Genomic DNA, 13,016 nt, shown 5'->3' on the forward strand with positions numbered 1-13,016 from the left:
AGACGTGCCTCCTTCTCTTGAACCACACCCTTTACTATCAACGCAACCGAGAAGATCCACGCTAATGTCATATATAGAGGCAGGGAGCGCGTCAAAGATCGCAGAAACCTACATATACACACACAAAACAAGCATTAAAACTTAATCCCACACTTCATTAAAAGAGTTATACAACAAGAGTAATACACACACACAAACAACTTCCCAAAACGAAAGCATTGTGTTCTCGAAGGCATTTAAACATGTTTTCTTAAAAGCATTTAACATGGACACTACATAGAATGTGCTATCTGTCACTCAAGCCCTGCGGCAGGCAAGAGTTACCCCCAGATCATCTGTCCTCATTTGACTAGGTCTATCTGCAGTCTAAACCACTAGGACATTTTGTCCATAGGGCATCACAGGAACTTCACCCCACTAGCTTGAGATCTACTTCACTGCTAGATCCTTCAGGGTATTTTGTAAAGAAAGGGAGTCTCAGTCGCATCAGCCGATAACTGATGTACCCCAGGGTTCGGTCCTTGGCCTGCTTCTCTTCACGATTTGCACAACATTGCTGGAAACAATCATCCTTTCTCATGGATTTCTTACCACTGCTATTTCTTGTATCGGCCTGACAACCAGTCAGCAGGTGTACAGAACAAAAAGAGTACAAACACAAAGAGGCACAAGAACTTTCCTGAACCTTCAAAATGATGTGAAAATCATCCTGCCTAATCATTCACATAAAACGATACATTGATTTAAGTTTTGTGAAACACTTTTAGTTTGGAAAGCCAATATGCGGATGGGGCGTAAACGCTCCAACAGCATCATGCATATTTAGTAGTTCACACCTGAGACAATGCCCCAGCATACTTAATGAGCCATTCATTCAGGTGTGTCACCTATAGCCACAAGAAAGAATACAAGAGCAATATATATATATATATATAAATTATTGAACTTAAAAATATACTCAGTATAGCAATAGAGTTTGCTAAAAGCTGTTCATTCAATACAGCAGTATTTGAAAATCGATAATATTTTGTAAAATTACATTTATATTTGCATTTATGTCAAAACCTAGACATAAAACATTTGATGTTTTAAACATCAAAATGACATTTATTAATATGTATTCATGTCAAAATGACATATAAACAGATTTTCCTATTCAATTCAATTCCTATTCAATGCAAAGACGCGCGTCTCACGTAGGCAGTGTGCAAACTCTAAACTGTTAACATGGGAGCCGAAATAAAAACGGACACGCCACGCAGCTGAGACGCTTACGCCACGCATCCAGTGTGTCACCGGCCTTATCCAGCTGATGTGGGCGTTTCACAGGTTTGTATGGATCGCCTCACATTTGCGTTTGTATAGCGCGCTCTCCGTGGGCGGAGTCACATTAAAAATAATTAGCTGATATGAGAACGACTGACATCTCTCTCTTTACATACATATTACATAAACTGTGAATATTTGTTTTTTATAAAAAATTACTTAATTTAAAAGAAGAGAATTCAAGCTTCATGCCTGTGTGTCTGTATGCCTGTTTGACTGAGTATTCACTGAGTTACAGTTCATTTTCGGACGCGTTTCAGAATTGACTTCACTGACGGAGAGAAAGCAGAACTCGCTTCGTGTTTATTTTTCTTTATTTGGCAAAAAGCACAACACTTTGTTTTTATTGTGAGTATACACAAAAATAATACACACTTAACAGGAAAGCCTGTTATCGATTGATGTACAACACAAGCATGTAATATCAAAATCAATAGAGTATTTTGAATCTCTTTCGCACTGATAAGGAAAAAAAACGAGCAGATCACGCCGGCGTGATTGCCGACCTCAGAGGGTTAAACACACAAGCCATCTTACAAATTTAATTTGGTGTTATCTTTCTAGATGCATGATGCCTGCTAGAGTTTGGGTCCCCCCCAACAGGGCTTTCGAAATTTCACTAGTTTTATTTTCATTTTGTTTTGTAGTTTGATTTAAAAATTAAGTTAAGTTAAAGTTACATATAAAATGTAAAAAAAAAGAAAAAATGATGTGGAACAGTGCTGCATGATGTAATACAGGGGTGCAAAACTGGAGGGCCACAATCCTGCAGAGATTAGTTCTAACCCTGCTTCAACACACATACAGTGTATGCAGTTTTCAAATACTATAAGTCCTTGATGTAGTACTTACAACGCGTGATTTCCCCCCCCCAAACCAGTTCAGCAGAAATCCCGCCCTGCAGCCAATTTTAAAGATTTTATTGGTCATGTCAATCACTGTACTGACTGCCTATACACCAAACACTGATCCCTAATCCTACCCGTCACTGTAACCTTAACCAATGAAATTAGCTGCAGGGCGGTATTTCCGCTGAACTGGTTTGCGGGGGGAAATCAAGTACTTGCGACATATAGTAAATATCCTATTTCTGTTACATTACATTAAATTTATATGTAAATTGGAACTACCTTTACTTTGACCATGTATGATTCAGCAGTATGGACTGAATCAGATCAGGATTTTTAGCCCTTACAACTTTTCAATGATGGACAAAGCATAACTCCATCAGCTTATCTATTCGTGGTAAAAATGTCAGTTTTTTTCAAAGGTCATTTCAATTTTGTCAATTTGGGGAAGCACTAAGTAATGCATTTAGACAACGTGTTTAATTAACACATTACTGCAATTAACAAAGTCTCAAATCACTTTACACCATGCAGCTAAATTGTAAATTCCACACTATTCTGCTGATTCCCTGCACATTATATTCGTTTTTACCATGGAAACGAAGGAACAATGAAATAGGTTTAGAGTGTAAAAGGCTGAGAAAGTTGAATAATCACACCACTGATTATAAAGACGACTCTTATAATGGGTCTATAACAGGCCAGCTGTCACTCTTCTCTTCTTGTGCTCAGAGAGGCACAGAATTGATCCGTTTCACAGGAATCAGAAATGCACTACTGCAGGGTAAAGTGGCTTCATTATATAATGCACATAAAAATGAATTTACATTGGTAAATTCACATTTACAAACATTTACAAATTCGATGTTTTTTTATTGAAGACAAAAAAGTGCAATGTTCTGTACTGTGTGTACTAAATCATTTAAGGTTATATATTTACAGATTTTAAGATGATGATGATGATGAGTTTTATAATGCTGTTAAGAGCATGTAAATGAAAGTGTGAAAATGCAGAGCGAACCGAACAGACAGAGAATAAATTAAATGAACTGACAAAGAGAACGACATGACTGAGCAGTTTAGTTTTATCATGAGACCAAAATCGCCTGTGGCAGTCTGAAGCTTCCTTATAGCAAAAGTGCTGTTGTGTGAGTGTGATGTTGCTTTTAAAAAAGTTCAAATATTCACACACAATTTATTTCATAAAGAGAAAAAGATTTCAGATCTTGGCCTCTATTGGAACTCATTGGAAATAAGTTTACCCTGTGACAACCAATGTGGAAGCGAAAAACATACAAGTGTAAAACAGGCTAATCCTCAAAGAAGAGAATAATCACTATATCACTGCAGATGAACACAAAATGCTCTGGAAACAGAAAAAACCTCTTTAAAAAGACGATGGAGGGAGGCAGCGAGCGATACGTAGGAGGCCGGCTCTAAATCATCAACAATTTGATACTGTGCATAACAAATTAGCATAATAACCCAATTTAGAGGAATCAAAGTTCAATCCGTTTCTGCTTGATTTGCTTCAATTTTGGAATAATCATTTCCCTGTAATTATTTCCACTGTAATCATGAGCATTAAAACCACAAAGCACTTTGACTTTATGAATGTGCAACCTCTCAACACAAGCACCTTAATTCCTTCTATGTTAAATAGATCATTGTGCCTTTTAACATTACATTTGAGCTTTTCTAACAATTTTTCTTAATGACTTTAAATCTATTGTAGCTTAGCTTGGTTTGCATTCTAAAGGGGTTATGAAACATATAGCAAATCTGTTGAATTTAAAGCTCAAACTTAAGTAATCTGTCAATAAACATATTTGTATGGTTAGGCGACTATACAGTTCACACTCTTTCCCATGAGCTGACGGCTTACAGGACATAAATATTGATTTCATGTTGACTTTAAAGAGAATGCGACTTGTGTGTTCTCAAAATGCTTTGTGATGATGTTGAGTGATTTCTGTTTAGTATAATCTTTCAGTCTGATTGTGGTTTTGATTATTCGGTTTGATTTCTCAAGGATGCATACTTATCTGTGCGAAAAAGTTGCAAAGGTAAAAATGTAACAAATTAATAAAGAAGTATATCATTTTAGTAATAATAATACTGTACTGTAAAATAATGTTTATTTTACAGAAAAACAGTAAAATTACAATACTAATATTTATGGCTCTCTTATTTTCTTTGCTTTTAAATGTTAAACTGCAGGAAAACCTTAAAGTTTCTTTTTTATTGACAGAATATTTAATATACGAAATACACATTAATATGCAACACAAACTCACATCACATGCAGAGATGGAGTTTGTGTGGAGCTGCAGCAGCATTTATTGTGAACCGAGACACTCTGAGACACTGAAAACACAGGATCATGAGCTTTTTGTGTGTAAATTAACACAGTGCTGTGCTTTATTTCCTGTGACTCCTTGCAGAACCATGAAAATGGTGGTTTTCACCAAAAGGTGACAAGTTTGCATCCTTGACTTTTTTTGTCTGTTCATTCGGTCAGATTTCGGTTTCTGATTTTTCAGTGTTTCGGCGACACTAACCTTCACCATCAAAGAGATCAAAGCACAGGGAATGGTCATCAGAACCATGTTCTCTATAAACCAGCAGAACCATATTGAACCGTTCCGAACACCGACAACCCGCAGAACCTCTTTCAGACGGAGCTCCTTCTCGAGAACCAGGCCTTTGATGGTCTGGCAGGCCGTGTAGATGAACGCTAGCACCAGGAACATGGGCAACATGGTGCCAATGGATGAAACAAAGCTGTAGGAATGACCAGAACTGATCTCAGAACACCCAAAAATCAACATGACTTCATTCACTCACATATGTTTACAGAAAAAAAGAAAGAAGAAGAAAACAAAATCCAGGTTTGGATTGAATAGCTGAATAAATGAAAGAATGTACATGTGTGCGTGCCGTGAACTAGTGTTATGAACATATTTTATGTTTTCATTTTAATTTTAGTTATTTTGTTGTGTTTATTTCAAAGCAGCTTTACTGAAAATCATGATGTCGATGTTTATAATACCATAATTTATTCATGCTTAATAGCCACATTTATCAGATTGGAGCAGTGCAATAATATAGTTTACACTTCGGGACAATACAAGCAGTTGAGTTTTGATATATAGTATTTATCGCCCTACACAAGGATACTGTATGTATGCAAATAAAGTCGGACATACGTACTCATATATCCAAATTTATATAAACAGTTAAGTGGGAATATAATAAAGTTATATTTTGGAACAAAATAAAAGTTAGGCAGCTGAGATTTGCTATATGATATATATACATACATATCAATTTATGTGAGTGTATTGTATGTGTGTGGATAAAGTTGGATGTATATTATTATAATATACATCCAAGTATATTATTATAATATACATCCAACTTTATAACTTTGCTATTTTTATTAGTTTCTTTTTGGTAACACTTTATTTAAATCCTTTATGTATAATGCATTATAGCTTTTCATAAATAGATGTTAGCAAGGTTAACATGCATTATAATATTTGCAGATTCATTGTTACATCTGAAATTGGTTGTTTGTCATGTTTTAATGCATTGTACTTTCTAAAGGTGCAACAATGAATAGATCAGTGTGTATTAAGGCATTACATTTTTATAATGCATTATATAAGCCTTTAAGTAAATTGTTACTTTTTTTCAATATGTCAATATAGTAACTTAGCTTGTTTAGTTTTAGTTATTTTTGAACTTAAACTAAACCAAAGCGAGAAATGTTGCCTTGGCAACTGGTTTCAGTTAAAGCTTATTTCATGGTTTTAGTGTTAGTTAACTATAATAACCCGGGGTGAACTAACAAGATTGGTACTGTAATAATGACCTCTGCTCATCAAGGTGCTGCTGATATGGTTCTGAATGAATCCTGCTGTGCTGGATGATCTTTACACCACACACAGAGCTCAGCATCAGTATGATTCATCATTCGGTGACGGTTTGATAATACAGTAAGCCTGTATTAAAGTACTCTCATAAGGCCAGTAAAATGTCATGTCAATATCGGAGCAGAAGGTTCCGGAAACAAAGTGCTGTCTGTGCTCAATTAGCAAGCAGCTCAAATATATCATGTGCTCTCAAAATATGACAAGCTATAGATTTCTCATATCAGTTCTGCTTACCTTTCATAAATACAGTCAAGGAGAGGCGCCGCAATACAATTAGAGCTGACACCAGAAACAGTCAGGGGACGGCGATAACACACTCTTTAAAACGAATTAATTTACCATCACATCTCACTCAACTCTCTTTGGTTTCATTCACACAGCAGCACAAACGGTTGCCCGTCCTGATGTAAACGGCTAAGTATGGTAACATTAACAAACGCTGGTTATAAATAAGAATGACGAGCGCATTCTTTAGCCATTAAGATTGATTAGCACCTGATGAAATTTGTTCAGACATTGTGTCTGTGTTGTTTTAGCATCCGATTCATTGATGGAATAAAATAAAATAAAATAAAATAACTATATAGCACTGAACATAACTTTAATTGCACAATTATTTTTACTAGCAACTTACCCTAGTTCCAATGTAAATTCGCACTTAAGTTACAACTTGAAAATGTAATTGTTATTAGTTTAGGTTTTTTTTTTTTTTTTTTACATTTTATGTCTATATATTTTTTATTACATTTTAGTATGTAGTTTTAGTTTATTTCGTTTTTAGTACTTCAATAATAATGTTATGTTTTTTGCATCAGTATTTATTTATTGCTCCTTATTAATTTCAAATACAGTTTCTAAATGTTACTTACATATCTTAAGCTTTTATTGTTTTTACGTAAAATTTGAAGGCTGCTATTGGATCATTAAAGGATTGATATTATAAATCCTTGAGATACAGAGATTCCATTCAAGAACATGCGGCTTTTCTTATGCATCTTTTAGATATAAAAGGTAAATTGTATGAATTTATGGCTTTAGATAAGCTGTTTTTATCCAGTCAGGCCAGAATGTTCTGGAAGACTTACCTAGGCATTTACAATGTGAAACTCTTTTGCCTCTCATATTTAAAATTCAGATTTAGGCTTTTGGTGTAGTGAAAAACAGCTCAACACAGACACATAGACTGGAAAGCAAATTAGCATTATCTCCATTCTCTGTCCCTCTAATGCTGAATAGAATTGGAGTTTTGGGAGTTTTCAAATAAAATAAATGACGATTTGAATGATTTTCTACCCACTTAGAAAAGCGCCACGTTTTATTTTGTGTCACCATACTTGGTCGTGTAACTCGTGTAACTGTATTTAAATAGGGAAAACGTGGAGGTGTTTGGTCGCTTCTAACTTCATCTCTGTTTGGATCCTAATGAATGAACTGGGCTAAGCTAAGTGCTATCAAAGTGTCGCCGCGCGCCAGAGCGATTGAGTGCACGCACTGAGACGAGAGAGGTATGTATCAACTCTCTCAAGTTAAGGGAATAACATAGTTTAATATGAAAAAACGGTGGAGTGTTCCTTTAAGAGATTTATGACCTTAGAACACACACACACACACACACAAAACGCCTAACACAAAAACACATTATTTGTTGCATGCATAAACAATTAGAAGCAATACAAAAAAATAGGATGTACAATTTCAACTGTTTCAAAAGTTTTGGATCGGTCAAATTATTTCATGTTCATGTTCAAGTCTCTTGTGCTAACAAAGTACAAAAGTACAATACAGTAAAAGCAGCGAAATATTATTATAATTTAAAATTATAATTATAATTTTTCAATTTGAATATATTTTCAAATGTAATTTATTCCTGTGATGCAAAGCTGAATTTTCAGCATCATTACTCTAGTCTTCAGTGTCACGTGATCCTTCAGAAATCATTCTAATATGCTGATTTGCTCCTCAAGAAACATTTCTTACTATTACTAATGTTGAAAACAGTTTTGCTGTTTCATATTTTTTTTGGAAACCATTATACATTTTAGTTTTCAGTGTTCTTTGAATCGAAAGTTCAAAAGATAAGCATTTATTTAAAATAGAAATATTTTGTAACATTATAAAAGTCTTTACTGTCACTTTTGATCAATTTAATGGATCCTTGCTGAATAAAAGTAATTTCTCTCTCAAAAAAAAAAAGCTGTTTTGTTCCTCCTGACCGCCAGAGATGTTGTTATAATAATGGATAATTGCAGCGCAAGTCAGATCACTGCAATGTTGACTAGTTTTTTTAGCATGTTTTGTGTTTTTTCCCCCGCTTTTTGCATTGTATTATCCGTTGTATTGCAAGCTTTGTCCTACTGAACTTCTTCCTGACAATGGGCATGATTTATTTATTTTAGACTTTTATTCACATATAAACATTCATCAATGCACACATGCTTGATGTGCGTGAACCAATGAGGTTTTTTTTTTCCTCATGTGTTACCCAGCACGTTTAAGCTTCTGTAAGAACCAATGAGGTTTGTTCTCGTGTGTCAAGCAGGTTCGGTTGAGCTTCTGCTTACGTTCGCTGACCAATGTTTATATGTGAATAAACGCCTAAATTAAATCTGTTCATCATATAAACCTATTGTATCTCTTCAGAAAATTTGGACTAAACCGCTCAATTCATATGGATTAGTTTTACAATGTCTTTGTGAACTTTTTAAAGCGTCAAAGTGGTAGACGCGTAGACTGTCAATGGAGAGACATAAATCTCTCAGATTTCATAAAATATGTCTTCATTTGTATTCCGAAGATGAACAAAAGTCTTATGGGTTTGGAATGACATAAAGGTGAGAGTAAATTACAGAATTTTCATTTTTGGGTGAACTAACCCAAACCCTCGTGAGTGCACAGGACAAAGTTTGAGTAAATACAGGCGATTTCTAAGATTCGCAGAAAGTCGTGTCTGAAAGCTATGGAAGAGGATTAGGGCCAGGCAATAATAAAAAAATAAAACCATCTCGAGATTAAAGTCATTATAATGCGAGATTAAACTCGTTAAATTTCGAGAAAAAAAGTCGAAATACAATCTTGAGAATAAACTCATTAAATATCGAGAATAAAGTCGTTGTGTTTCGAGAAAAAACTTGTTAAATTGCGAGAAAAAAGTCGAAATACAATCTTGAGAATAAACTCATTACATTTCGAGAATAAAGTCGTTGTGTTTTGAGAAAAAAAGTTGAAATGAAATGTAGAGAATAACGCATTTGATCAGTGTTCATTGCATAGCCTACTGATAGAGGACATGGCACAGTTGGATCACTTAGTCAAGCTATATTTTAGACTTTCTTTCAGTAACAAAGAATAGAGCATTCTTAGGTCTAGGTCGGCTAGGTCTTTTTTAGAAGAAAAAATCAGTCCAATTTGCGTGATGTACTCGCTTTTGTCCAACATGAAATTCATCGAGGTTTCGTGGTTTCCCAGGATACCATAAGACGCATTATTAAACTTGTTGATCCTCAAGGTGTGGAATTTCGACGAAGGAGACGCTTGAGAAGATGCCACTTGCGCTGGCCCAAATGCACTCTGGCATATGGACAGCTATGATAAATTAAAACCGTACGGCATTGCCATTAATGGCTGCATAGATGGTTACAGTCGTTACATTCTGTGGATGGAGGCGTACACAACCAACAACGATTAATAATGCGTCTTATGGTATCCAGGGAAACCACGAAACCTCGAAGAGGTTGATATCAGTAGGCTATGCAATGAACACTGATCGAATGCGTTATTCTCTACATTTCATTTCGACTTTTTTTCTCGAAACACAATGGGCCCTATCTTGCACCCAGCGCAATTGACTTTGTACACCGACGCATGTTTCATTCCTATTTTGCACCCGCGCTTTTCCCTCCACAGAAGCACGTCGCTAAACTAGGGAATGAACTTGCGCTCCCTGGGCGGTTCAGCGCAAAAAAGGAGGCGTGTTCCGGCGCAAACAATCCCTGGTGCTATTTTACTGTTCCATAAAACAATTGCGCCACTGGCCAGAAAAAACATAGTCTAAAGTCAGTGGCGCGTTGCGCGTTGTTCATTATGCTATTTTAAGGGCGCATGCTTGACCATAATGTATTGCGTGCACAACGCGCATACACTTTGATTCTCTAATCTACACAGAAGCAGCAGTTTTCATTTTTGCAAATCATATTATTACGATAGATAGATAGATAGATAGATAGATAGATAGATAGATAGATAGATAGATAGATAGATAGATAGATAGATAGATAGATAGATAGATAGATAGATAGATAGATAGATAGATAGATAGATAGATCTCCTCGGCTGTGAACCGCTCCTGGCGCGCGCCTGGCAAATCCGCCGTTATAATAGCAATACGCCAAGGAAAAAGCGCGTCTGCTCTTAAAGGGAATGTGAGATGATGCTCTGATTGGTTTATTTCACGTTACGCCCAAACCACACCTATGAATAATGAAGCTACTTCAGACCAACCCCTTTTAGATTTGCGCCAGGCGCAAGAGCCATTTATCCCGCCGGGAAAATAGCAACAGCGCCGAGACCCGCCCACAAAGTTACTTGCACTTTGCGCTTTGACACTTGCGTTTCAGATCGTTAAAATAGGGCCCAATGACTTTATTTTCGAAATTTAATGAGTTTATTCTGACGATTACTTCGACTTTTTTTCTCGAAATTTAACAAGTTTTTTCTCGAAACACAACGACTTTATTCTCGAAATTTAATGAGTTTATTCTCAAGATTGTATTTCGAGTTTTTTTTTTTTCTCGAAATTTAACTTGTTTTTTCTCGAAACACAACGACTTTATTCTCGAAATGTAATGAGTTTATTCTCAAGATTGTATTTCGACTTTTTTCTCGAAATTTAACGAGTTTAATCTCGCATTATAATGACTTTAATCTCGAGATGGTTTTATTTTTTTATTATTGCTTGGCCCTAATCCTCTTCCGTTGAAAGCTGTGTGCGATGATCTATAGTTGTTTTTTTTGGGGGGGGGGGGGGGGGGGGGGTTGGTTATTATTTTTTTTATCATTGTTTATGTGAATCTCTATTGCTTCCTTCTATCTGATCTTTCACAGTCCACTAATTTTGTTAAAGAAAGGATCTGCAATTATCATTGTATCTCTACTAACTAGAATAACTAACTAATTACGACCAATTAACTAATTATTGTGAAAGAAGCATCACTTAAATTTATACAATATGTAACAGGGGACATAAAAATGAAGTCCCCCCATCTTAATGCATATTCTATTATTATTATTATTATTAATATTATTATTATTTCCCCCCACAATGACTACTATTCACAATGTAGCCCAGTTACGACAACAAACAAGCCTGTATGCGCACATCCATCAAAAAAGTTTGGGTGTGCGCATGCTGTCTCAGGGTTCTGCCCTGGCAGCCTTGTCTGTGTTGTCGTGGTTTCATGTTTCAATGTTTGTCTTGTGTTTGAGCACATGGCTCTGTCTTGATCTGTGTTTGCCATGTGCTCCTTATGTCCCGCCTCCTTGTTTCCTGTTACCACGGCCCCTTGTTTAGTCCATGTCTTGTCCTCGTTTCACTAATTGTGCTCACCTGCTCTGGTCCCTTTATATTGTGCCCCTTTCCCTCATGTCTTTGCTGGTTCGTTTTGCGTATGTACTTTGTGGTGTTTTTCTGGTTTGTGCTCTTGAAATTATCCTAGTATCAGATTATCCTTGTTGCTATTTTGTTTTGCTTAGCTTTAGCTCTCTTTTGTTTTAGAATTTTCTTCTAAAACAGTTCTTATTTTCCCTGTCAAGTGGAAGTCTTGCTTCTCTTTATCAACTTTTTTATCTTAGATCTTAGTTTTTTACTTTTTTTTTATTAGTTTACTTTTTTTTTTATTTCTCTACCTTTTTGTTTCTCTAGTCTTTGATCTTATCAGTTTAGTTTTGATTCTTTGTTGCTTTTATCTTGTCTGTTTTGTCTTGAGTCTCGTCTTGTATGTTCTTCTGTGTGTTTCTGCCCTGTATCCCGAGTTCCCTGGACACTGACTCTTAACTTCCTGGCAGCCTGACTGGTGCAGCTATCTAATTCCTGTTTCAAGCCTCTGGTTCTGTGAGCCTCTACCTGGCGGCAAGACTGGTGCAACATCGGAGACCTACATTGAGCTACGAGTTCCTTGTGTTCCTGTCTGGTCTTTGGAGCTGCCTCTATTGCATTAAAGTCATTACCATCTGGCATCTCAGTGGTCACCCATTCTGCCTGTCATTGTGTCGTCTGCCCTGCCCTACTGTTTGAACTGTGGTTCACGCTTCACTCTCCCTGTTGTCTCAAGTCTTCAGCCTTGTTAAAGTCCCTGTAAAGGCAATTCTAAAAAAAAATTCTAAACACATTATAAATGTTAGAAATGTATTGCTAAATCATATTACAAAGACTGTGAACTGTGAAGTACTGAATTGTGGAGTTAGACCGTTAAACAGTTTTTCACCATTGCTGTGTTCCGGATTTTTTTGGCGGGGCTAAAACGGGGGCTCGATGACGCACTGAAGCCCCTGAGCTCCTGGACACGCCCCTACTTGATGACGCACTGGAGCCCCTGACGCTGGGCCCTCCCCTAACAATATAGCACATTCACATCAGTTTGCCGATCGCGAGTTACTGTCAGTACTATTAGTTACTACATCCTACAGTTTGCTAGCTAGCTATGCCTTCGTCACGGAAATGCGTATTACCTGGATGCGATCACGTACAAAACAGATCGGTGTCCTTATTTAAATTTCCGAAAAACTATCATATCAACAAGAGGTGGATTAATTTTGTGAAGAGCCACCTTGATGGAGAGTTGAGGATCACCGCCAAAACACGCCTCTGTAGTGAGAATTTTACACGGGATAGTTTTATAAACTTTCGTCG

General features: G+C 36.4%; 1 protein-coding gene across 1 annotated transcript in view; it reads right to left on the reverse strand.

The window, feature by feature from the left end:
• The window catches only part of LOC311079931 (phospholipid-transporting ATPase ABCA1), a gene marked incomplete at its 3' end in the record, with an annotated part of 231,838 nt that overhangs the window by 114,467 nt on the left and 104,355 nt on the right, over positions 1-13,016 (reverse strand). The window contains exon 14 of the mRNA XM_084109659.1: positions 4,736-4,958. Coding sequence (XP_083965785.1) covers positions 4,736-4,958 — 223 coding nt within the window. The remainder of the gene's footprint in view (positions 1-4,735; positions 4,959-13,016) is intronic.

This window comes from Abramis brama (genome assembly GCF_963993115.1).
Source record: "Abramis brama genome assembly, chromosome: 3".
Taxonomy (NCBI): domain Eukaryota; kingdom Metazoa; phylum Chordata; class Actinopteri; order Cypriniformes; family Leuciscidae; genus Abramis; species Abramis brama.